This window comes from Mixophyes fleayi, chromosome 11 (genome assembly GCF_038048845.1).
Source record: "Mixophyes fleayi isolate aMixFle1 chromosome 11, aMixFle1.hap1, whole genome shotgun sequence".
NCBI classification, from domain to species: Eukaryota; Metazoa; Chordata; class Amphibia; order Anura; family Limnodynastidae; genus Mixophyes; species Mixophyes fleayi.
In genome coordinates, this window is record NC_134412.1 from 24,937,856 (window position 1) to 24,964,340 (window position 26,485).

General features: G+C 40.9%; 1 protein-coding gene across 1 annotated transcript; it reads right to left on the minus strand.

Annotated features, from left to right (window-relative positions):
- Positions 1 to 204: 204 nt before the first annotated feature.
- On the minus strand, positions 205 to 3,613 carry LOC142106581 (ferritin light chain, oocyte isoform-like). Its single transcript, XM_075189570.1, has 4 exons — positions 3,357 to 3,613; positions 1,876 to 2,022; positions 1,000 to 1,125; positions 205 to 495 (listed from the first exon to the last, which is right to left on the minus strand). Exons 1-4 carry the CDS (start codon positions 3,456 to 3,458, stop codon positions 337 to 339), a joined length of 534 nt encoding a protein of 177 aa, XP_075045671.1. The 5' UTR covers positions 3,459 to 3,613; the 3' UTR covers positions 205 to 336.
- Between the last annotated feature and the right edge of the window lie 22,872 nt (positions 3,614 to 26,485).

The following is a 26,485-nucleotide window of genomic DNA, read 5'->3' on the forward strand; positions in this document are numbered from 1 at the left end:
CTTCAGATATAGTCTCTTAACACATGTGCACTGGAATATAAGATTACCCCCTTTAGACAGCTCAAAACTTACTGTGTAAGTCATCTTCTGTACAGAGTTTAATAGTGGGTTTAAGTGGTATGAGCATTTTTATGTTTCTAGTTGTATTTGCGCAATGCTATAGTAGTTTTATTATCAGGACACAAGACAACTAACACCATACAGTTTGTTGCTAGTAATTATTTTTATTTAGTTTTCAGAGCAAGCGAGTCACCCACACCACAAACCCCATCCTTCCAATTTTAGCATTTGCAAAGAGTGGTAATCATGATCACAGCCATCAAGAGAGACAGGAATTTAAGAACTGTCCTCTCCCAGGGTCAGCTTGTCAAACAGATATTCTCCCATTCCATCCTCTGCTGCCTTCACGCGTTTCAGGTTGGTAATGTGATCTCCCAGTTTCTTGATCAGTTCCACCTCCTTTTCCAGAAATTCAGACTCCAGGAAGTCGCACATCTGTCAGAGCAAGATACTTAGTGTTCAATAGCCGCATCACAAGTTATTTGAAAATTCAGTATATTAAGTTATTATGCCAGACATTACACCAAAGAGGACAACCCCTTACATAAAAAATACCCCCAAAAAATACAGACATACTGTTCCAATAAAAATGGGTTGAGGAGAGCAACAGGTACATCTCCTGGAGCACATACATCACCAGGAGAACCCCAATGCATATAGCCCTCCATCTGTGTTATATACCTGACATAATTGGGTTTGAATAGAGTAGTATGAAGAACTTTGTGCTACTCCGTCTGAACCCAATGCCACCAAATATGTGGTGGCAAGAACATCAGAGGTCTCCTAGAGATGGAAACCCTGTAGAAGAGGAGCATGTTACCTACTCTAGAAAACTGTAGGAAAGATATAGAATAGGTGTCAACTCCGCAACAGAACCTTTGGGTCTATACATTTCATTAGAAAAGCCAAAAGATGGACATCCATTAGTACTGAACTTACATGAGGGTCAGCATGGTCCGTAGCAATCTTGTGGAGGTCCATAAGGGCTTGGATTACACTCTTCTCCAGCTTCAAGGCATACTCCATAGCATTGGTTCCATTTCCCCATTCATCAGCCTCAGGTTTCTAGAAGAAAAATTGGAAATATTGATATTCCAGCAGAATACATGTTGCAAAACAAACCACACAAGCTAGTGTTTGCTCGGATATATGGAATATATTACTCTGGAGTGTATGTTCTCATGTCAAGGTCAAACCAACACAAAACACATGTAGTTGGAGAGGAATTAGGGGATCTAAGTAGTGTTCAACAGCACTGAGGATCTGCCAGATCACCCAACGTTATGGTCCAGGGAGGTCTTGGAGTATATTTGGTAACCTTATCCTCTGAACTTCTCATCCATAACAACCCCAGTATGCAGAATTTTGTTTTAATTCACCTAATGCCTGTCAAATAAAAGTAAAGATATAACTGCAGATTCCTAATCTGTAGAAGGGCAGAAAAATATTGCTTTGGCCAAGGGAAAATCTACTTACTTTAAATAAGAGTAAATATGAAAGCAATTTAAGGTCATCACCTACACACAGGAGGCAGAGTTTCCACCATCTAATAATCAGCTTATCAGTTCACAATTATGTCTCAAATGCCACAAGGTCCTAGTGAATCAAGAGGATGAGTTTTCATGTAAATTGATTCAGCCTCAACTAGATTACTGCCTGCACCATGTAAGCAACTTGTGCCCTTTAATAACTGTTCCCTTTCAATTTTATTGCCCCCACAGAGCCACTACAAGATATTTAAACACCTGGAACAAGAAAAAAAAACGGACACCCCTTTGGCGTCAAAATTAACCAAACCCCAGGATAGGCTGTTACCTTGATATCTTGAAGCACTATACGCCCTCCACGCTTGTTCTGAAACTTCAAGAATTCCTCTGCTTGATCTCGCTTCTTCTCAGATTGCTCACGGAAGAACTTTGAGAACTTGGCCAGAGCCACATCGTCACGGTCAAAGTAAAAGCCCTACAGTAAAGAGAATCAAACTATGTTAATGGCAGAATTGCATAAATGTAAAGCACAGAGGCTACATCAAAACAGGTGTTTTAGAAAGGGGGTGCTCACGTGCCCCACAAATGGACCTATGCACCAGGCAAACACAGGGGCATCTTAACAACATTATGGGCCCCCGGGCAAAGCAGTGCACCGAGGCCCCTAGATATAGATTATAGATATATAGATGTATACAGATATAGATATATAGAGATAGATAGATGTACTTGCTCAGAGACCCTTGAAGGTTTTTTTGACAGGTTTTTTTCTTTTGCAGGATTATTTATTCTCATTAAGAGCCGTGCCTATGGGACCCCCTTGCCCGTGAGGCCCCTGGGCAGCTGCCCATCATGCCCAATGGAAAAGATGGCCCTGGGCAGGGGCGCACGGAGGATTGTCGGGGGGGGGGGGGGGGGGGGGGGGCGGGGGGAGGGGGGTTTCTCCCCGCCGACCCCCAAAAAAAAAAACCGAGAGAGAGCTGCTGCACATGCGCAGCAGCTCCGTTTCGCCAGCGCTGTCCTATACAGCAGCTGCGGCGGTGCTGTATACAATACAGCACCGCCGCAGACGCTTCTTTGACAGCGCCGCGGCTGCTGTATAGGACAGTGGCCACTTAGCGCAGGGGGGGGGTTTCTAGAGACTCAGAAACCCCCCCTGCGTGCGCCACTGCTGGGCAAACATGTTCCTAAAATGCCTCAAATTCTCTTGAATAGGAGAACATTGTTTGTGCATTTTATCAGGTTGAAGTTTCACATTATGTACAGGCAAATATACATATACTAAATGTAGGTTATTTTAGGCAGATGTACAGCAGTAAACCAAGCTCTTCGGGAAATTCTCTACACAGCCATTTCCTCCCACAGATTACTTTAAGAACTTTTCAACCAACATATGTTGCACAGTTGGCCAATACAACATTAGTGTTAAATTAATTTTACTAGAAAGATAAGCCACTAATTGAAAAAATAAATAAATTAGGTAATTAAGCTTATCCAGATGCCCCCTGCCCAGCAGTCCCAAGAGCTCTATAGATGGGGAGCAACATATTAGTAAAATTTTACAGTAGAAAATATTATGTCACCTACTAAACGTTATATAGTGAAAGTAATAGCACAGAAGTCAGTTTAGAATGAAGCACAGTACACCAGTGTATGCAGTACAAGACAATACAGGCAACCTAAGAAGGAACTACAAGTCTAAGCCTTAGGAGAGGTTGCAGAGGGTAGCCCCACAACAGACAGAAAATATATCAGATTAACAGAGTCTGCTCTAGGGAATGGGCACCATACGGAGCAGGAGATACTCACCAGTGACTGGTAGACATAGGACGCCTGGAGCTCCAGGTTAACGATGCGGTTGACTCCAGCTTCGCTCTCCTGATGATAATTCTGGCGGATCTGGGAACTCATGGTGACAGGATAAGGTGTTTTCTCAGAGGAAGAGATGAGATGTGGAAATGAGGACTGGTCAGGTGTAAATGTAGCTCGTAGGATCCCTGTTCCGTCCAAACACTGTTGAAGCAAGAAGCAGGAACTCCCTCAGCTGTATCTGCTCTGAGACAGCCGGGGCCGCTGATCGCCTTTTATACTGTCAGTGGGCGGAGTCAGCTGGGCGGATCCGCCCACACAATTATCTCACACTATCTGGGAATATCTGTGGATCAGACCCGGGTGCAGAATGTTCCCAATGCACATTATAGTTATCCAACAATGGGGCCGAATCACCCTGATAATACAAGATGATCTGTGTTGTATATGACGTTCTCTGCTGGCTGTGAAAGACTTGTTTAACTGTACCAGCAACCAGTGATCTCCTTTTATATAATAAACATGTTTTATTACACTGCTGCGTTTGGTGGGGGAGCAGATTTTATATATTACACATTAACAGTACTTATTTTGCTGTCTTTAAACTAATTTCATTTACCTGTTGGTGATCAACCTAATTCTGGAAAAAGCACCCTGCTGTATTGATTTTATTCATGGGCTACTAAACAAAGCAAACGCATAAATGAAATAGCTTTGTTTTGATAACATTAAACCTGTGTTTTATTGATTTATTTTACAAGGATGAATACATTTTTAATGATTGCTAGTAAATCACTTCCTCCTCCGATGCTGGATTACACATCCCTGTAGAACTGGTAACAATTGGGTAAATAAAGTTAATGTATGCAGATATTATCCAAATGGTGCTGTTGCTATTTCCTCTATATATTGCATTAATAGATCATCATCATATCCGTTTATTTTTATTTTGCAAACTTGCATTTTTTACAGCTGGGGTTGTCAAACTTTGTAAGTATGTTTTACATTGTTTGTACAGTTTTGATGAACATCAATATTTCTGAAAACGTGGCACTTATTAACAAACTAGAAAAAGTATCTCATGCTATGAAATTGCATTATTATTATTAACCTTTATTTATACAGTAACAATATATTATGCAGTGATTTACAGAGAATATTTAATCATTCAGTGCCTGTCCCAATGGGGCTTTACAGTCTGCATACCACACTAGCCTGTGCTCAGTGGCAGATCCAGGGGGGGTTGGGGGGGGGCGATCAGGGCAATTGCCCCCCCCCCTCCCAGCAGGGGATTGCTGCCGGCGGCTGCACAGTATGTGCAGGTCCGTACGGCAGTGACAGGCAGGGACAGTGTGCTGCCTGCCCGCTCTGATTGTGTTTTAAACACTGCATTCACCTTCTTACGGGCCTTGTCCACTATTCTATGTCGGACCAGCACAGAAGCAAGTCAGGCTAGGAGGCATGCACCCATGCTAGGTCGGACACTATTGCTAGGCGCAACTCAATAGAATTAGTGTTGCCAAAGTAATTTCCCCCCAAATTTTTCTGGACAGTAGTCCTTTAAAACTCGGCCACCTCATTCCCCTCCAACCTAACCAGGATACCACTACCGGGCAGGGGAAACCAGCCGTGCCACTAGCCGCAGGGCGCAATGCCGCCCAGTGCACAAATGAGTGAGCAAGGACCCAGATATTCAGCGGAGTTCCATGAACTGTAATGCAGCAAAAAACAATACCTATTAAAGCATCACACAGCAACATAGACAATTCCATAGGTCATTGGACACAGAAGCCACTGCACATCGAGACAAATGAGACCCACCCTGAGGAGAAGAAGGAAATTTAGGAGAGATCAGGAGGAAACTAAAAAGAATTAGAAGATTGAGCAGAAGAAGAAGATGAACAACACAGACGAAGGTAAAAACCGTCAAAACCTTCTGGTACCAATAGCCAATCAGGTAATAATAATAATAATTAATCAAATTTGTATTTGAGAGACCTTGTGGTTCTACCGATGTAATAAGTCACAACTGCAGAGTAACAAATGTATTGCAAAGTGAGTTTTGCAAGAGGTAAAACCTCCAGATCTTAAACTGTTTGGTATTTCCTTTATCTGATTTTGCAGTAATTGTATTAGTAATAAAACTGCAATTGATACATCTTGTTTTGAGCTAAAGCATTGTGTAAACCCGACCTTAAAAACTAGGAGCTTGTAAATTTGTTAGGTTGGTCCCTCTTTGGAATATAACAACTGGAATAGAGATAATAGAGGTCTTAGTGTTGCATCTAGTTTTAAGATTGGATAATTGTTTTTGTTAATCAGCTTCATTTCATATGATAGCCTACTTGAATTTGGAGATAAAAGCCACATTAGAAAAATGTTGAGATGCCTTATTCTGACAATTTCTATCTTGTCTTTTTTATATGTGGACATGATTATGGTATCACCACTGACCAAAAGGAACAGGTCCAGGAAGTCAGTAGAGGTCCTATAATACTTGTGCACAAATTTAATCATTGGTGTTAAGAAAATTAACAAATTGCAGCGCTTTGTGTTCTCCACTTCCCCAAATAATAAACAGATTGTCAATATAATGACCATAGAGGACCAGGTCCACCCCAAATTCACCTCCCCAAATGTAGTAAGATTCACATAAAGGTCCATATAACTAGGGGTGAACTTAGTCCCCATGGCCGTACCCATACCTGAGGAACCTGGATGGTCTTTTCTTGAACTCTCGGAACTCTCAGAAATGTTACTTCCTGCATGGTATAAAGATTTACCACTCCACACTGTCAGTGACTATTGTGTACCAAGACACGTGTTTGTGTCACATAAATGCACTTAGGTGCAATTCTAAACAAGGTGCATAATGGCTGTAGGGGACATACACCCATTACTGACTGCTAGACTCCCTGATAGCTGATCAGTTACAGCCTGAGGATTCCTGGGCACCACCATGTTCTGCTATTATATAAAGCATCTGCATGTTGGAATAATCTCTATACTAATCTGGTTTATAAATGATTTGCCTTTGTTTAAGAGTGACATCAACAAGCCTGTTACTCCAGCCCTACAACACTTTTGTAAACTTTTAACTTGAGTTTACTTGTTCATTTTAAGTCCAACATTTTAACATTCCAGAGTCTATGGAAAAGGGATGGATTTCCAGGTTACCTGCACCATGTTCTGGTGGGAAACAGCCTGTAAATGTCCCACTGTTCTTTTATCACTGTCTGTATATAAGGGCAAATTTATTTCTTAATTAAATTTATAATCAACCACTTGATCTATATTTGGTTTAGTTATTGTTTACTGCACCATCCAGACGCATATTGGTATTAACATTCTGGACTAATACCGGACAAGATTGTCCCCTGGTTGTCCTACATTAATATCTCAGTATATCCAGAGTTGATAAAAGTTCTGGGTGAGTAATTGGCCCCCACATCACCCCCCGCCTCGTGGCTACCGCTCCCCTCTGAGACAGGCTGGTGAAAACACACACTGATGATGATGATGACAGTCGCCGGTGCTAGCGGCTTCTGATTGGCTGATTGCAATTCACCTCTGAAGCTTTCTTTATTATTCGTACCTATATCATATGATTTTCTGGGCCAATTTTGATTTAAGTTTTTGCTATTTTCTTACCTACACAAGAAGGGAGATTACCCCGGTGTCTCTCTTTCATTCAATTCAAACCTAATAGTGCATGCATTTTTCACTGTCAAAACAGATCCTGGTGCATATGGGACTGGTGCAGAGCTGGATGTATCCGCTGATGTATCTGACCCAGCAGATGGGTGTAGATATGTATCTTACCTTTTTGATGCTTATGTGTCTTATATGTTACGTGTCAATGATCACTGACACAAACAAAATATAATTTGAAAAATGTAAAGCACAGATTTATAAAAACAATGAGCAGGTGATAGTTATATATATATATATATATATATATATATATATATATATATATATATATATAAAATATTTGATTCCTAAACAGACTGTTGTTGTCTTTACTTTTATTGTCAGATATTATATTTCTGTGTAAAGGCAGCAACATGTGTCAGGATCCTCTGTGCAGCTTTCCACTCACTCCAAGTCTCACAGTCGGGTCTGTCTCCTCCTTCCAGGTCCAATGTGACGCGGTGGTGCCTAAATACGCTCTCTGGGCTTCTCCACTTCCCAATCATATATCCAATAATATTCGTTATATCAGACAACACACCTCATATATGGCATATGTTACAAACTCTGATCAGAGCTGGTTTATTGTGATACAGGTGGGTGTCATGACACACAATCTTTTAGAGGTGGGGGCTGTACCCCCCCTCCCCCCTCCTTCTTCAGGTGAAGTCACTCCAAGCAGACAGGAAACAGGTGGATAAAAGCAGCAGCTGTATATGACATTGATATATTTTTCATTTACACACAGATTGTTTTGTTACCTCTCTTTGACCACATAACTCTTAGATGTATTATTAGATATTATGACGTCTTATAAACATCAGCTGCCTCTTTCAGGTGATCATCTTCCCTCCTTAGAGCTAGTGTCCATGGTGCTCCCCATGTTTTTACCAGTAGATGGAGGAGACACACTAGGGTGAGACTGGGGCACTAGGGTTCATTGATACATGAGAAGAGACAATGCCTGTGCACAAGGGGGGTTTGTTCACAAAGACCAAGACTACTGTGGATAGAAAGGACATGTCTTATCTTGTCTATCTACAGAAGACAGAAAACTGGAAATAACAAGGATGCATTAAAATCACTTGTGTGCACTTGGCCTTAATCTTTTCCTCCTTAACCATCAGATTTGCCTGTTCTAACCTTTATCTTCTCTATACTTGTGGTTTATGTTTAATAAGCTGAGTTTTCATTCTTTCAGCTACCCCTGTACTGTCCCCCATTACCATCTCTGCCCCCAGTCATTATCTCACACACCACTTCTCTTCCCATTTCAGGAGCATTTATTAAGAAAACAAAATAAAAATCATGCAAATATTCAGTATTTTAAAATATATTTATTAAAGTTGTCTTTAAAATCAAAACATACATTTGTTATTCTGCATATTGTTGAAATTGGCCCATGGCTCTTATAAACTTGTTCTATAAGAGAACTAAGATAGCGGATACCCCTGGACTCACGAGGAGTCATCCTTCAGCGCTCAGGAGAGGAAAAACCCCCTGTGGAGGAAACCTCTGGGGAACCATGGCTGCAAGGACTGCCCTTCCCTCTGGGCATTAAGGGGCTATGCAGAGTTAAATTACTGAGCCTTAATACAATATTGACATATTAAGATGAAATGTCTGTTGATTCTGTGAAGGTGAAATGTCTGTTGATCCTATGAAGAAAAAATGCTTGTTGCTCCTGTGATGGTGAAATGCTTGTTGCTCCTGTGAAGGTGAATGCTTGTTGCTCCTGTGAGGTAAAATGCGTGTTGATCCTGTGAATGTGAAATGCGTGTTGCTCCTGTGAGGTAAAATGCGTGTTGATCCTGTGAATGTGAAATGCGTGTTGTTCATGTAAAGGTGAAATGTGTGTTGTTCGTGTGAAGGTGAAATGTGTGTTGTTCGTGTGAAGGTGAAATGTGTGTTGAATGTGTGAAGGTGAAATGCGTGTTGTTCGTGTGAAGGTGAAATGTGTGTTGTTCGTGTGAAACAGAAATGCGTTCTGACCATGTGAATGTGAAATGTGTGTTGATCAAGTGAAGGTGAATGATCAACAAAATTTCACCTTCACATGATCAACACACATTTCACCTTCACATGATCAACACACATTTCACCTTCACATGAGCAACACACATTTCACCTTTACATGATCAACACACATTTCACCTTTACATGATCAACACACATTTCACCTTTACATGATCAACACACATTTCACCTTTACATGATCAACACACATTTCACCTTCACATGATCAACACACATTTCACCTTCACATGATCAACACACATTTTACTTCACATGATCATGTGAAGGTGAAATTTTAGGGTAATCAAGCTTCGAGTCTGCAGGCACATCCACAGGTTTATGACGACATACTTACCTAGTGCTGGCCTCTTTTGTCGAGATGGCTACAAGTTTCTGAAGTAAATATCAGAGGAGGGCGAGGTGCAGAGGATGTAGTCAGTCTGTGCAGGAGAGCTGGTGATGTCTGCTGGTGCTGGGTCAGTGTCCTGGCTGTGTGTGACAGAGGGTGGAGTCTTGAAGCAGTGATATCAGCAGTTACCATTATGATGTCACATCATTACCTCACTCAGCTCAACACTCCATAAAGAGGCAAAGACCACAGGCTATTTATCACACATCTGTCCATATAGTCCTCTGTCACCAAGATTTTCTTTTCTTCCAATCTACTTTCACTCAACTCCTATCACATACTGTCATTTAATATATATGATTTATCTGACACTCTTTTTAATTTATTTCTAGACCTCTAAATGAACTGTTCATTAGGTCCATAACTGTCAGAAGATTGCAGTTATTAAAAAGAAAAAAAAAGAAATCATTTAATGGTTTTCTACCTCACAAAGACACAATAACCAGGACTATACTATTAGGCATTTATCCCTATAACACATTAAGAACACATAAATATGTCCCAATAAAACACTGCCCCCCATCCCACTAAACACATTTCTTGGCATTAAAAATATATACATTTTATCTAAAAAGTTTAATGAAAGTCCCCTCTTCCTAATAATTGTACTTACATACATATATATATACAAGTTAACCCGTGCATGATACTCATGCATTCTAGTCAAATCAAGCTACTTAAGGTGTTAAAAAGGTTCTTGTCATGCATTTGGGCCATAGCCCAGGCCTCCTCAGGGGAAGAGCGTTACTTCCCGACGTAAGCGCCCTTTTTTAACGTGGTTTTGTCCACATGTCACCACCTCATCATTCTTCTCCATCACCTCATCCTTCATCTTTATCACCACATCTATCCAGATGTCTATCCAGAAACAGGGATCTCTCTCAGCAGTCCTGAGTATTACACTCCTCTCGCTCTGTCACCCCCGGCAACCACCAACCACTCCCAACTGTCACCCCCGGCAACCACCAACCACTCCCAACTGTCACCCCCGGCAACCACCAACCACTCCCAACTGTCACCCCCGGCAACCACCAACCACTCCCCACTGTCACCCCCGGCAACCACAAATCACTCCCAACTGTCACTTCTCCTTCAAGAAATATATATATTTTTTTTTAAATCTTTATAAACACTTTTAACAATTAACAAATTAAATTAACAAATTAAAAACATCTTAGTATACCAAATTTCAGCCCTTTCTGAATTTTTTTTCCCACACACACTAAGAATTTAGTAGGTCAGTGTATAACTCCGCCCAGCAGGTGGCGCTGCAGCTTGGTTTTATTTTTACACACACACACACACACACACACACACACACACACACAGACAGACTAACACACGCCACTAGGCATTTATATTATAGATATATATATGGAATATAAATTCACAAAACAACGCACAGAAAAAAAACCTATTCAATTAATGTGACCTGTTAATAATATAGGGCCTGATTCATTAAGGAGAGTACTCATCTTTTTACTTAAGTTTTCTCCTGGATAAAACCATGTTACAATGCCAGGGGTGGATATTAGTTTATTATTTTGCACATAAGGAAAACACTGGCTATTTTTTCCTAGACCAACCTTAAATTTCAGTGTACAAATAAGCTATCAAGTATTTGTGTGCTACATGAAAAAACAAACAGTATTTTACTTATGTGCAAAATAGTAGACTATTATCACTCCACAAGAATTTATCCCTATCTGCAACCTTAAGCTGAAGATTGTCAGTCAAACTCTTCCAATTCCTCTTGAAATATGGCACCCTACCCCCCCTCTTTGCAACTATAATATATATATATCTATATCTAGAGATATATATATATATATATATATATATATATATATATATATATATATATATATATATATAGTGTCCGCATAGGGGAGTCAGGGGTACCATCTCCTGACTAACAAACTAAGACAAAACAAACAGAAGTTTCAGATTCAGTAACTTACAGGCAGATATATTTGCACCCCTTACATTGCAGCATAGTTTTGTCCAGAAAAGCATTTATTATGATGCAATTAATGTCTATTGTACATAAAATATTTTTTTACAGTTACTACTGATTGCAAACACATGTTCTAGCATGTATTCTCAGCCGTCATCACTAGTAATTGGTACTTAGACTAGACCTGTAGCTGGAGCAAGAGATACGGCTGAAAAACAAGTACTTTAGAGATGCCCAAAGCTTGAATCAGACGCTGCTTGATGCGCTTGAGCTTGGCGCTCCCTTACTGTACATTGACTACGGGCAAACGCCCCTTCCATGCCCTGTCCCGTAGCTGAAATCGTAGGCTGTAGCAAGGGTCCTTAGCGGTCGAAGATGAAATGGAAGTTGTTGAGTTCTGTGGCGTATGGTCTGGGCATGCACAGATTAATTATGCGCATTTTACGCAAAAAAACGCCAATTATGCTCCTTAATGAGTCAGGCCGAGGGTCCAAGGCTTTTAATGAATGAAATTTGGTTAGACATCTCCTGCTGTGGGGAGACAAGTAGCCGGAGGTGATCAGTAAAGGTCCCAGCTATATGTGAGCACCGGGACCCCGCTACATTGAGTAAATGATGGGTGACCAATAAAAGTTCCATTATTTGGGAAGGGACGGGATGTAGTAAACTTAAATAAAGTGTAAAATACCTTTAACAAAAATGCTCAAACAAGTTGAGTTAGCAGCACAGAACCAGAGTAGGATGAAGGGTTCGGTTATGATAAATTGTGTTGGACGGTCATGGATGTCAGTAACTGACTGTCTTAATGTTTCTAGTGACTGGTTCATCTTTCATGTCTCCACCTTCCACTGTCTCTTCTCATCCCACCCGTACCACACCGCCAGTAGCTGTACAGAACTGTCAGTCGCCAATGGCTGCTGTAATATTGGCGGCTGTCTTGAAGCAGTCAGACACATTCTCTACCAGCAGCTATTCTTATGTCACTAAATTATGTATCATTTGTTTCCACACCTATTACATTAAAAGCTCATGTCAGTAGGGCCATCTATACCTTCTGTGTCATGTCATTGTACTTTATTTATTTGTATTATGATCTATTGAAAGTATTACATGGTGATAAGTTGGCATTTTCTAAATGAACAATCTTATAAAAACTCTTTTCTTACGGCACAATAAAGCGGTGAGCACAATAGAAGGTTTCCATGTTCCACAATGATAAGACACCACAGCAAAATGCCTTTTCATTCTTTTCAATTGAATATGGTTCTGACTCCAGGTAGCGACTGACTAAGACCCCATGGGGTCCTAGATATAATAAACATGTATTAAACAGCATTTAAACATGTTCCGCCCCAACTTTAAATGTAATATGGAACTCAATAAGATATTAAACCCAGGACGATCATACCTGATTGTGAAACGGAGAAGACGGAACAGAGGTCATGTGATTGGAAATACTGTGCCCTAATATAATAATGATCTCTCATAATAGTCACATGCTAAAGGGTTGAATTTGATATGTGTGATGTTAGGGAAGGGAGGGGGTCTGTCTTAATAGTTCATGGATGGGAGGTTGGGTATTAATTTAATGGTGGAGTTTAGGTTGGGGCTAATTATTTAATGGGTGCTGTTATTTGTGGGCTGATGGTGGGGCAATTTATTTTATTGGTGGGGCAATTTCATTTAATACTGTGGCCTATTAAATTAATATTGGGTAAAGGGAGCTTTAATTTAATGCTGGGATTGTTTTGGGGATATTAATTGTATGTGGGGCTGAGTTTGGGGAGGAGAGCTATTTATTAAATGTGAATATTAATTATTTAATGCCATGATGTTTGTGGAAAATGGTTATATTAAACATAAATGCTATTAATTTATTGCTGGTGCTGTTTGGAGGGAGGGAAATAGGTTTATTTATTAAATGGGAATTCTATTACTTTGGGGTTGGTTGAAGGGAAAAAGATATATTTCTTTTATATACTATTAATTTAATGTTTCGGCTGGAGGGAGGCCTTATTATTAAATGTGGGTTCTATTGATTAAATGCCAGGGATGGTTGGAGTTTTCTAAATTTCATGTACCCATTTTTTTCCAAATACTGCCTCCAACATTCCAGGATCCAGACAAGCAGCAACTAAAGACACCAGCAGCCACAGGGGGTGAAAGTGACAAGAACAGGTAGGAGAGAGCAGGACAGTCTGCCAACTGTCCTGAGTCTGGTGGGGCAGTCCAGAATTTGGGTGACTGTCTCGTTTAGTCAGGGTTTGGTCTGACTGAAAGGACAGTTGGGAGGTATGTCCCGGTTCACACTGTACTGCTCATGAAGGCAGAGCTGCGTGTACCTAGCAGTAGTGCACACAGTTTGGCCTGTGTATTTGTCATGGAGAAGCTCACTGACCCCCGTGAAGTGGTTTTGGTTTTGGATCTGGATTAGCTTTGTGTTTTGGTTTTGGCAAAACCGCTCTCGTGTGTTTTGGTTTTGGTTTTGGATCTGTATTTTTTAAGAAAAAATGCTAAAATATGTCGTAATCACATAATTTTGCTCTTTTTCTGTTCCTACATTATTATTAGCCTCAATAACACTAATTTCAAGTCATTTGCAGTCAATTTTAACCACCTCACAGGTCACGATATTATTTTCATACACTTTCAAACAAAGACTGCAGCAGTTCTTGCCAGTGATAAGAAGACCATTGTCATGCCTGGGCATATGACCAAAAAATCCACCTCTTATGTGTGGAATTATTTTTACACAAATTCTGACAACAGCTGTCTAGCCATTTGTAGCATTGTAAAGCCACAGTCAGTAGAGGTAGGGACCTTAACCATCCAGGATCTTCATCCATGTTACGCCATTTGAAGCGAGTTGATGGAAAGCTCTTGGGAAAATCAGAAACTTATGCTAAAAAAATAACAACAAGCAGTCCAGCATCAGCTACCTCCCTTCTCTCATTAAGATCCCAGCACCTGCAATCTACACAACCAACACCTTCATCATCAATATCCGCACAAGTGATGGAAGTTAGACCTGCATCCAAATAGATGACTCCTCCACTAACCATGATTCCTCTGAAGAATTATTCATTGCTAGTCCCACTGCTGCTGCTGCTGCTGCTGGGGGTGGATCTTCAACCCAGAAGAAGACTACTAGTAGTTTACAACAATTGACTGTTAAACAATCCTTAGCAAGAGGAAGAAAGTAAGAAAGCTGTCACCCAGTCGCAAAGCGGATCACAGAAGCCATGGGGACATTGCTAGTATTAGATCTGCATCCAATATCCACTATTACTGCAGCTGGTGTTAGACAATTACTTGAGGTCTGGTGTCCCGTTACCAAATTTCATCACAACACCATTTTACTAGAAAAGCTATTCCTCACCTCTACCAAAAGGTTCGTAAAAATTTGATTATTGGGCTACAAAATGCCATTCTACCCACTGTACACTTAACCACAGATATGGCAACAAGCGGAACTGGGCAAACGAAAGATTATATGACTGTGACAGCCCACTGGGTTGGTGATTCTCCTTCACCAGCAGGAACAGCAGCAGCATGAACCCAAGTACGTCACATTTTTCAGAGGCAGGATACTCTGTGTATCATCTGCTTCACTAAGAGGCATATTATTATTATTATTATTATCGTAGATTTGTAAGGCACCACAGTGCTCCACAGCGCCGGACAGTAGGGAAGGCAAGGACATACATAAAACAAGAAATACGTGAAACAAGAACAGACAAGGCAGACAAAATTAATGGAGACATGAAAACAAAGGGCATGGAGGACTCTGCTCATTACAGAGCTTACATTCTAAAGGGAAGAGGGCACAGCTGAAACAAGAGGAGTGAGTGTGACTCAGAGTGGAGATTGGGATAGTCGTGAGGGTGCATTAGTGTGAATAGTGTTATTGAGCAAAACAAGGCAAATCAGCTAAATATATTGTAATTGTAGATTAAGTACTTAATTCGCTTCGCCAGGATCCAAGAGTTATCAACATCTTGTAATCGGATCACTACATTTTGCCAACTGTGCTTGATCCTAGTGGATGAATTAGTATTGTTCAAGTAAGATGTACACACTCATGAGGGTGAATATAATGACAGTGTAGATTGCAGCTGCTGAAATCTAGCTAAGAGAAGGGAGCTACCGGATGCTGGTATGCCTGGTAATATTTTGGATAGAATGGCATCTTGCCAATTTTATGTTTTTCTACAGTAAACTTTTGCCTTTTTTAGAGAGGTTTTTTTTTTTTATTTAAAAAGGTACAAGCTTTTTATTTACATTTTTGTTTCCCTGACTTAAAACACTATGCACTGGAACATAGGCTTTAACACATGAGGTAGAGGGATTAGTATCATCATGCGTGAAACTGGAGAGTGACAACAACAATGTCACCCCTCCTGTTTCTGTACGAGCTATGGCACAGTACAATGGCACTGGAGACTTTTATGAACACTTACAGCCCTATTATTACAATTTCTGTTTCAGCACTGAACCCTGTCACCTCTACTGTTTCTGAGGGAGCTATGGTACGGTAAAATGTAACTGCAGATTTAGACCAAGACAGCCAGCCCTATAATTTATCTTTCAGTAATGACTCTTAGCAATGGAGCACTTCTCTTTGTGTGTTACCTAAATAACACAGTAGAATTTACCTGCAAATTCAGAAGACAAGCCTGCTAGCCCTCCTATTTGTATTTCAGCAATGACTCTTAGCAATGGAACACTCCTCTTTTTGTGTTACCTATATAACACAGTAGAATTTGCCTGCAAATTCAGAAGACAAGCCTGCTAGCCCTCCTATTTGTATTTCAGAAATGACTCTTAGCAATGGAGCACTCCTCTTTGTGTGTTACCTTTATAACACAGCAGAATTTGACTGCAGAATTTCAATTCTATAACTTTGCCTGCCCAACTGCTCTACACTCTGTCCTACCCCTTCTGTGTCCCTCTCTCAAATGGCGCTAGATCGCCGTGGAGGGCGGTATTTATAGATTCCAAAGCTTGCGAGATCCGACGACGTAACAATGACGTTTTGCCTCGTTTTTGATTCCGAAAAAGCGCAAAAGTACCGAGCTGACTCGGCTCAGTACTCGGATCCCCTAAGTTCGGGTGTGTTCGGGTGTGTTCCCGAGGAACCGAACCTGTGCATCTCTAGATTATATTCTTGTATATATTTTATTATTAATTTTGATATTTGTTGATTGCCTTAGTACAACTATTTGTTTGCATATTTTATATTCTCGCAGGTTCCTGTTTCCTAAGATCATCCTTACACCTTACATTTACACACGTATGCGCTTAAAATATTCCCTAAATCTCTTTTTATATAACAGCTATCTTCGCTCCAGTGGCAGCCCCCTCCAATTCTTTGCCTCGCAAAACTACATGAAATAATTTCAAAAGGAGCAGGTGTAAATTTTTGAATATCTTAATTGTGTGCGTCAGTTCATCAGCAGTAATCTCCTTGTTTAACAAGGCTGTATGCAAGCCAGATACATGCTGTAGTCGGCACTCCTTTAAAAACTATTTAATATTATCCTCTAGTTTGTAGGTCATATAGTTTACATATGACATTTAATTTCATATAGTAATACATGGTTATTATGTTAACTTTATTATTACAAGCATAGATAAGTAGGAGAAACTATGTATCTCTGCAGATCTTCATGGGGCCCTAGGCAAGATGATGGTTTGGGGCCCCCCGTGACTGAAACAATCCATAGCACTATATTTTAGCATAGCACATATTAACTTTTAACACCTACTAGAATGGATAGTGCAAACAATGTTATACCAAAATATATAAAATTTTTAACTCCTTATCTAAAACAGAGTGCAAATAATGTTGCACAAAAATATTTCTTAGCTTTAAATGCTTTATATCAGACAAAATGCAAACAATGATAAGTTTGCACTTTGTCTTATATAAGGCATTTAAAGCTAAGACCCTGTTAGCATGGTGAGGGGGGACATACCTCCACATTTCCAGCAAGTTGGGCAAACATGCCGACTTGTAGAATGGCAGAACAGTCCCCTGAAGTCAAGAGGCTCTCGGTACAGCTTACTGCCATCCCTTAAACCAGGGATCCTACCACTCCTATAGATATGCTAGCATAATACGACAACACCCCTTCATGTTATGGGGGTTCTTACCAGGGGGTTCTCCACCTGCTACTTCACTTGTAGCCACCTCCAGGGACTTTCCTCCTACAGCCACACTGCTCCAAACAGTGCTAACCCCAGTGTAGACTTTTTCCCTCCTAAGGGGATACGCTGCTTTCATGCACTTTACAAGGGGGCTATTACACTGAGGTCTTCTCCCTTCTTTCTGCTCCTCACACCTGTAGCCATGCTGCTTGGATGCAGTGCCCCCCTCCTCTCCATATGGTGGTACTTTACAAAGGGGCTACTCTTCCCCTCTTAACATGCCAGGGACTCATCCCTCTCCTGAGCAGTCAGATTGTCCATACTCAGCATTGAGATCCCGAGACCCCCTCACCTCCATGCTCAGCTAATACCTCCTCCACTAGACACAGGAAACCAGAGTTTTTGCTTATTTCCCTCACTGGTGCCTTTGTGCCACAATGCTGGCCATGCACCCTATGGTGACCACCTCTCTCCTCTTATGTGAGGCCCCATCTACCCTGAGCTGTATCTTTGTCTATTTTACATTTTCACAGGTGGTATACACAACACAGGGGTTTTAGCCCGTGGTATCATATACACAGATAAACATACATAGAGATTTCACTAAAAGTTGCAATTTGAATTTTTGAATGTTCTGTTTTCACCATAAAAGTGTTCTAGAATCACCCGGGAAAGTGAAACATCAAACAACACAGAGCAAACAGGACAAGGGTTACATTTTTCTGCTGTCTGCCAATTTGAGGCAATATTAGTGCATTTTCGAGATTAAATGTCACATACTGTACATAAGCAATGAGTGCTCCCTTTTTTTATTACTATTATATCAGCTTTAAGTCTCAGACAACCTTGGAACATTGATCTGTTGGTTAATTATTGTTGATGGTTAAAACTATTTCTGTTTTTCAAAAAAGTGTGGAAAGTTCATAGGACTCATGTGCAATGTTACCTCTAAGGTGCACAGCATCAAGGCAAATTCGGGACCCTGTGCACAGACCCAAGCGAGCTGTATAAAAGCAGCTATCCAAATAACAATGTGCTTAAAAATACATATTTATTTAAAATTAAAATGAATAACTTGTGCAATCTAACATTATATAATGGAGTACACAACTAAAATATAATAACAAAACAACAAACAACTAAAAAATAAAAACACCACAAATGTTATATGTCTATTATAGATAGAATTTTATTCACACAGGTATTGCAAAAATCTCAAAAAGTTTAAATCATGGCTGCCTATTTTCCCGGTATACCCGGGAGACTCCTGAATTAGGAGGGGCCTCTGGGACTCATGAGAGAGTACGCAATTCTCCAGGAGAGCACTTTCCTGCAGCAAGGCAGGCAGGAAAATGACGCGAATTGAGTCATCAACTCTCGCCGACCTCAGTAAGCGCCAAGTGGCCGGTATGATGATGCAATTGTGTAACCACGACCCAGCCAATCTGTGTTTCACTGAAGTTGGCAGGGCCTGGCAATGTGATTGACTTATGCACTTGTTGACAAGTTGTGTCGTCGAGCCCAGCCCACCTCTTTTATTACCTTGCCTCCAAATCTCCCAGAAGCAAAAAAGAAAAAGTAGGCAAGTATGGTTTAAATAATTTCCTGGTCCACAATACACAGCCGAAGAGTTATACAGTCTGGGCACAAATTTATTTGGATGCTTAGTTGGGAAAATATAGAAAGATGTAACAATGTTATCCCATGGCAGGGTTGGCAATGAGAATTAAAAAAAAAAACTTACTTAAAGTTCCCATAAATAAATATTGACTATTTTGCTGATTTTTTGTGATGGTCATTACAACAATTTAAAATAATAGATGAATTTATGTTGGCGCAGCCACTTTCTAAAAGTCCATTAAAAAAATGATAGTTGATAAAACAGGATCCTTCTCTAATAGTTTCCAATTCTTCCTAAAGATATTCTCCACTTGTTTGTGCTGTGCATTAAATGTGGTTATAAAAGCTATCCTATACTTATCCTTCGCTTCCTCCTTTTTTTTAGATGAAGATCTTCCATATGACCTTCTACACCTGCTATTTAACTTTCTGGATTAGTTCCTTAGAGTAACCTTTATTAATTAACTGCCTCTCCATTTTTTTCACTTGATCTTCAAATACAGGTTTTTCACTACAATTTCTCTTGGCCCTCTTGAATTGGCCCAAAGGAATATTATTCAGCCAATTAGGGTGGTGATGACTAAGATAGTGAATATATGAATTGCTGTCTGTAGGTTTGGTATATATTCTGGTCAAGATGTTATTATGCTTTATATACACTGTGACTTTTAAAAAAAATAATGTCTGGCTGATATTGAAAGTTAATTTGACATTGAATAATTATTGTTGAGATGTAAAGAAATTGACACGATTTTGATACCCTCTATTCTAGACATAGAAAATTTAATCTATGAATCCCTGCCCCCCACTCATGGTCAATCCAAACATGAGACCTCTCATATTAGTACACTAATGGATTAGTATAGCAGGGGTGAACCTGGTGCCCATGGCAGTGCCTACTGTTTGTATAATAATTGTCTTCATATATGATGTTATTGGTTAATATGAATTTGATCCCTTCTAGGAGGAATCCCTTGAAATTATCAATGCTGTCTCCTTCTTTTAAAGCTTTCTCAACTGCATTTATTCTTACTCCATGTTTTCCTACAGCTGTCACCAAAAACATATCCTTTCCCAACTTGATGTCCTGCAGTTTCATAAGCAAGTCTGTGGCGTCTTTTAAGTTTGCTCTTTTTTAATACATTTACAACCTAAATGTAAATCAATGTATTTAGAGAGGTTCGCAGTCATAGGGTTAGTGCCTGTTATAATGGGCCTACCAGGGGACTTTTCTTCATTTTTAAGTACTTTCATCAGGAAGTAAATCCCATGTATTTTAGAATGAAGGTTATTTAAGAACTCTAGTTCCTCCTTGTCTACCACACCTAAGTCATGATATTTCATGAGAAATTTGGTGAATTATTAGAAAGTGGTTGCGCCAACACATATTCATAGATTAATTTGTATGTTTGTACTAGGAAGGGGCGACACTAATTGTTTATTTGAGGTAGCACCTATCTGTGTGCTTGGGAAAGGATATTGTTTTTATTGTCACAAAACAAAAAGTATATACCAAAAACTTGAATACTTTATCTGGTTGAGCTATTCTGCTAGAAAAAATGTGTGCGGTCTGAAATAACATTGATCTGGCGTATCCCTTCATTATAATGTACTTTTACTCAATAAACCAGTCCTCCCGTAAGCCATCATCTGTTTTAATTGAAACCAGCATTGACATCACCAGATGCAAAATGATGTCACTTTATTTGCAAGTTGATTTCTTTTGTAGAATTATTATATGACTTACTATCACATGGAAAAAAAGACCGGGCTATCCATTCTGTGCTGCGAGAAGCTTGTACCTGTAGATTCTACAGAAGGTGCAACAAAGAATCACAGAACTCTAGATATATAAAATGAAATTTTAAAATTATCTCCACTTTGATAAACATACACTAATACACATCAATTGATCAATATACTCAATAGTTCAGACAACATAGCCAGCTGCTATTTTTCAAACGTAATTTTCCAGCAACCAGTGTCCAGATTGCACCAAGACTCTCCTTCAGTCTGCTTGCTCCCCTTTATGATTCCCCTAAATTCTCACGGGTTTAAATAGATTCTGTAAAATTAACACAAAGGAGGTGCTTAAGTTGTGTTAGGCCATGCCCCTTACCTGTTTCATCACATATATACATGTATATATATATATATATATATATATATATATATATTCAGAACTGCAATTCTAGATTCAAATCTAGAATATAACATACAGAGCATATTGAATTACATATTATAGTTACCCTTCCTTTGCTCTCTTCACTCTTCTTATGTTGGTCTCTGGTTTCTAGTTCTTGATTCTGAGACCTGAAATACAATAATTCTGCAACACTCAAGGAAAACCTTCTACAGAGTAAGAAGATACATTATTGACAATTCTAAAAGGAATCCAAATTATATTAGGAAATGTCTACTTTTGAGCCTTTAAAATATACCCATCGCCCACCTACACTGGAGTCCACTTATCAAGTTTGTTTTATGCACCAATGCTCCTGGATGGAACACATCTTCTCTTCACTCTTGGGAGATGCCTCCTTCAAAATAAAACATTGAGGCACAAAACAAGTCCCATTAAAGTATAGGACAAGACCCAATCTCGGCCAGGTAAGAGCTGGTGCAGAATTCAATATCTTTTGTGAAGTGGAAATGGTTGCGCGCACTTTTCACACGGCAGAAAAATGGTCCCTAAAAATGCACTCTTACCTCCCTTCTAACTCAATAAGTTTACTCTGCAAAATTAAATCTTGTTAACCAGATGCACATTGAGAACACCTTCACTCCACCCATCTTTTTCCTCTGCCTGTTAAAACGCCTGCTCCTTTGTGTATCATCATCATCATTTATTTATATAGCGCCACTAATTCTACAGCGCTGTACAGAGAACTCACATCAGTCCCTGCCCCATTAGAGCGTACAGTCTAAATTCCCTAACACACACACACACACACACACACAGACAGACTAGGTTCAATTTTGATAGCAGCCACTTAACCTACTAGTATGTTTTTGGAGTGTGGGAGGAAACCAGAGCACCTGGAGGAAACCCACGCAAACACAGAGAGAACATACAAACTCCACACAGATAAGGCCATGGTCGGGAATCGAACTCATGACCCCAGTGCTGTGATTCAGTGGTGTATGCTGCCATCTTCATAAGTAAGCCTAGTCACTATACTGCCATAGAGGATTTTACCCATAAGAATGCAGCCTTCCAAATCACCAGTTCCTGCTACATTCATAGGCTGTATTCACAATACGAAAGCCTCCCATGTGTGTAGGAGAGAGAGGTGCACTTAAAACAACAACTAATACACAATCAATAAGTCTGTCACTCAGAATTACTCTGTTTGAACTTTATGCTCCTGTACTGGAGAGGTGAGGACCTTGTGTGCCAAGTAATCTGAGAAGAGATTGTGCTTAGTCACGAGAGAATAGATGCACACGGGTCATGAGATGACTCGTCAACATCTCCCTCATGTAGAACAAATGTTACAAACAGTATAAACTGTTCAAAGATTCTCTGTATTGTTTCTACTTGTTACAATGTAAAAATGTATATTGACAAAACAAACATTGCTCATAATGTCAGCAAGGCACAGATTATCCAAAAGGAAGCATAGGTAGGTGCTTGAAGCCTCAAGATTTTGAAGAATAACCCCAGTCAGAACCTAGAATTAAATTTTTGGTAGAGATCAGTAAGTGATGATAAAATATATGGTATATTGTTTTACTTTAAGTGCGACATTCCATCAACCTAGAAGGACTCCCAAAGACCCAGCAGACAGGGTTAGTTGAACAGCTCTGGGCTCCCTAAGGTTTTTCCCTGCCACCCCCACCTCCCACACCCAAGTTGCTGCCCCAACCCCACTTCTTACTTTGTGTGGAGGGGGTGGGTGGCATCTTCTGCCCCTCTGTTAGACTGGGAGTGAGGTGTTGGGCTGTGACATCGTAGCCCAGCACCTCTCTCCCAGTGTATGTAGCAGACTGCAGCTTTACAGATACGAAGCTGTTGGCTACTGATCCTCCATGTCAGCTCCGCGGGTAACATATAAACAATGGATGAGTAACATCTTGTAACACATTCAGTGGTTTATGCACCCCCTAAACCTTAGCACCCTAGGCAACAGTCTAGGTCTGCCTAGTGGAAGCACTGGCACTGATGATATTCCAGCGCTGCTCTCCTCTCTCCTACTAAGACTGCCTATTTCATCTACACAGTGACACTGTTAATGCCCCTCATCCGTGACCTTCCATTCACAAGAGCAACAATAATACCACTAACTGTTTGAATCAGGCACACAATAGTAGGAGATCAGGGGCAAACGCAGGATTTGTAGAGGGGGGTTTCCACACCACGCCACCAGTGGGCGTGACCAGCATGCATGGGGGCGTAGCTATAATTTTAGACAGTGCTTGGCTGCTCTCCAACTCTTCCTATCCCCATAATATACATGGGCAATGCTGCGTGGACTACTGTTAGGTGCATGCAGCTCTCCCTTTTCCAGCAGAGCTGTGTGAAGCCAGTGGCACACGCAGGGGGGTTTCTGAGTCTCTAGAAACCCCCCCTGTGCTAACTAAGTTGCCACTGTCCTATACAGCAGCCGCGGCGCTGTCAAAGAAGCGTCCGCGGCGGTGCTGTATTGTATACAGCACCGCCGCAGACGCTTCTTAGACAGCGCCGCGGCTGCTGTATAGGACAGCGCTGGCTAAACGGAGCTGCTCTCTCTCTCGTGGGTTTTTTGTGTTTTTTTTTGGTCGGCGGGGGAAAACCCCCTCCCCGACAATCCTCCGTGCGCCCTTGGAAGCGGGAGCAGGGTCCAAACACCTCAATTATACAGTGCCCCAGGCTTGGAGGGGGGGTTTCCAGGCACTAGGAACCCCCCCTCTGTTTGCCTATGGAGATAGAATGCTGGAGCCTATGTAGGGACCCGATAGGGTAATAGTGCACCATAGGTTAGTAGTACTCTATTTCTCTCTGGTAATAATAATAGCATAAACCTGGGTTTAAAAATTCTGACAACAGGCTGTTATTAGTTTATATCAAAAAAGTTAAATTAAGTTTTTCCCCTGCAAAATGCCTTCAGTCCACCAAGTCCTCATACAAGGACACACGCTGCACCTCCCATTTACACTTCTGCTGGAAAGCAGATTTCTAGTCACAATTTGATCAATATAATTAAATACTGAATTACACAAAGTGATACCATTAATAAAGACAGACCCTTACTCTCCTATTCAATTTAAGGCATAAATAATACTAAAAAGTAGTATTTTAGGAGAAAAAGTGTTGCAATTAACCAATATTTGTGTAGGTTGCACTTTGATGTGATATTTTTCATTTTCCACTCCAAACAAAGTCAGTAATATCCAACAAACCTAAGCAGAGGTGGTTTTTACAGGGTTGATTCCAGGAATGTAGGTGTCCACTTCGAAAAGCATTAGGTGGACAGGATCACATAAAAAGCATAACTTGTTTATTACAAGGAATAATCAGGGCCGAATTAACCCGAGGTCTAACTGGGCTATAGCCCAGGGGCCTCGGGCATCCAGGGGGCCCTTCAAAGTCCTCAGCAGCATTATTGATCGGTCCGGGGGCGGGGGCGCCCCCAGCCCGATCAATGCTGCTGAGCACTGTCACTGTAGTCCTCTGTCCCCGGCGCTCAGTAATCTGCTTACTGAGGAGATCTCGCGAGTGAACACTCGCGAGATCTCCTCAGTAAGGAGCTTACAGCGCGCCGGGGGCGGAGGACTACAGTGACAGGTAAGCGCTTGGGGGGGGGGGGGGGCGGCGGGTGGCTCACATTGGGGGCCTCACGGGGGAATGGAGGCGCCCTTAGCCCAGGGGCCTCCATTCCCTTAATCCGGCTCTGGGAATAATACAGCACAATGGTAATTATGAATAGTAGAGGTACCCCTCAGGTTTATGTGACCTGTATGAGAGCACTAGGTTTGTAGCTTTGTGCATTTTGATGGAGATAGAACTCCTGTACGACTTCTAATATCACAATTTTAATATATGCAATTTAGCAGAATAACGTCTTATTAACAATTATTATTTTTTTAGGGTCCAATTAATAAAACCATTTGCCGAAGGGCCTCTGGTTGATCTTTAGACTGGAAGTGTCCACATTTCTTTAGGGACTGTGATTATGCTTATTGCCCCAGTCCTGCATAGTAACATTATCCAGTCCTACTGGGACAGTTCTAGTAGCTTCAGTGCTATTGTAGTGCTCTTTGGAATGTAGAAATAGGGGAAGATTTGGGGGGATTTTCGGACAAACTGAAGTGTTACTGAATAGAACATGTGATCACTAAAATCAGAATCAGACATGAAAGCAACCTATTAAGGCCATAGGTACTGCAGAGGCTGATAGGTACACTAGGCAGCAACCAATCAGAGTGCTGGTATCTGACAGTTGCTCAATACAATTGCAAAATGCTCCCTTTGTAGTTATACAGCTCCCCAATCCTAATGGCTGATACCGGTGAAGTATTTCTCTGTATATAGGAGCAAGGCTGCCCCTAGAGGGGTACCCCTCAGCCCAGTACCCCTAGAGGGGTACTGGGCTGAGACAAATTAGCCTGGGGGGAAAACCAGTCCAGGCGAGGGCTGGCAAATTTCAGCCTGGGGGCAAGATTTAACTCAGCAAGCTATTAGGAACATTTTAAAGGAAAAAAAAAAATGCAGGTGGCCCAGTGATCCAGCCCAAGGTAGCCCACTATGAGACTGGCCCGGGGGGCAGATCCCCCCCCCCAGTATAGCCTGCCCCTGGCCTGCACAAATGTCAATTTTTAACTGTCAGGATAAATCATCTGATGGGACAACCATAGATTTATCTGTGTGGGTTTCCTCCGGGTGCTCTGGTTTCCTCCCTCAATCCAAAAACACACTAGTAGGTCAATTGGCTGCTATCAAATTGACCCTAGTCTCTCTCTCTCAGTCTGTGTGTGTATGTTAGGGAATTTAGATTGTAAGCTCTGTTGGGGCAGGGACTGATGTGAGTGAGTTCTCTGTACAGCGCTGCGGAATTAGTGGTGCTTTATCATCATCATTATCATTAACATTTTTTATATAGCGCCAGCAGATTCCGTAGCGCTTTACCATTGGGAACAAACATTAATAAAACAATACTGGGTAATACATACAGACAGAGAGGTAAGAGGGCCCTGCTCGCAAGCTTACAATTTATATAAATAAATAAATGATGTTGATGATTAAAACAAACTTCAAGTGCAGCTGCAGGTTACATACTGATAGCATCTAGCTGTATAGTTATA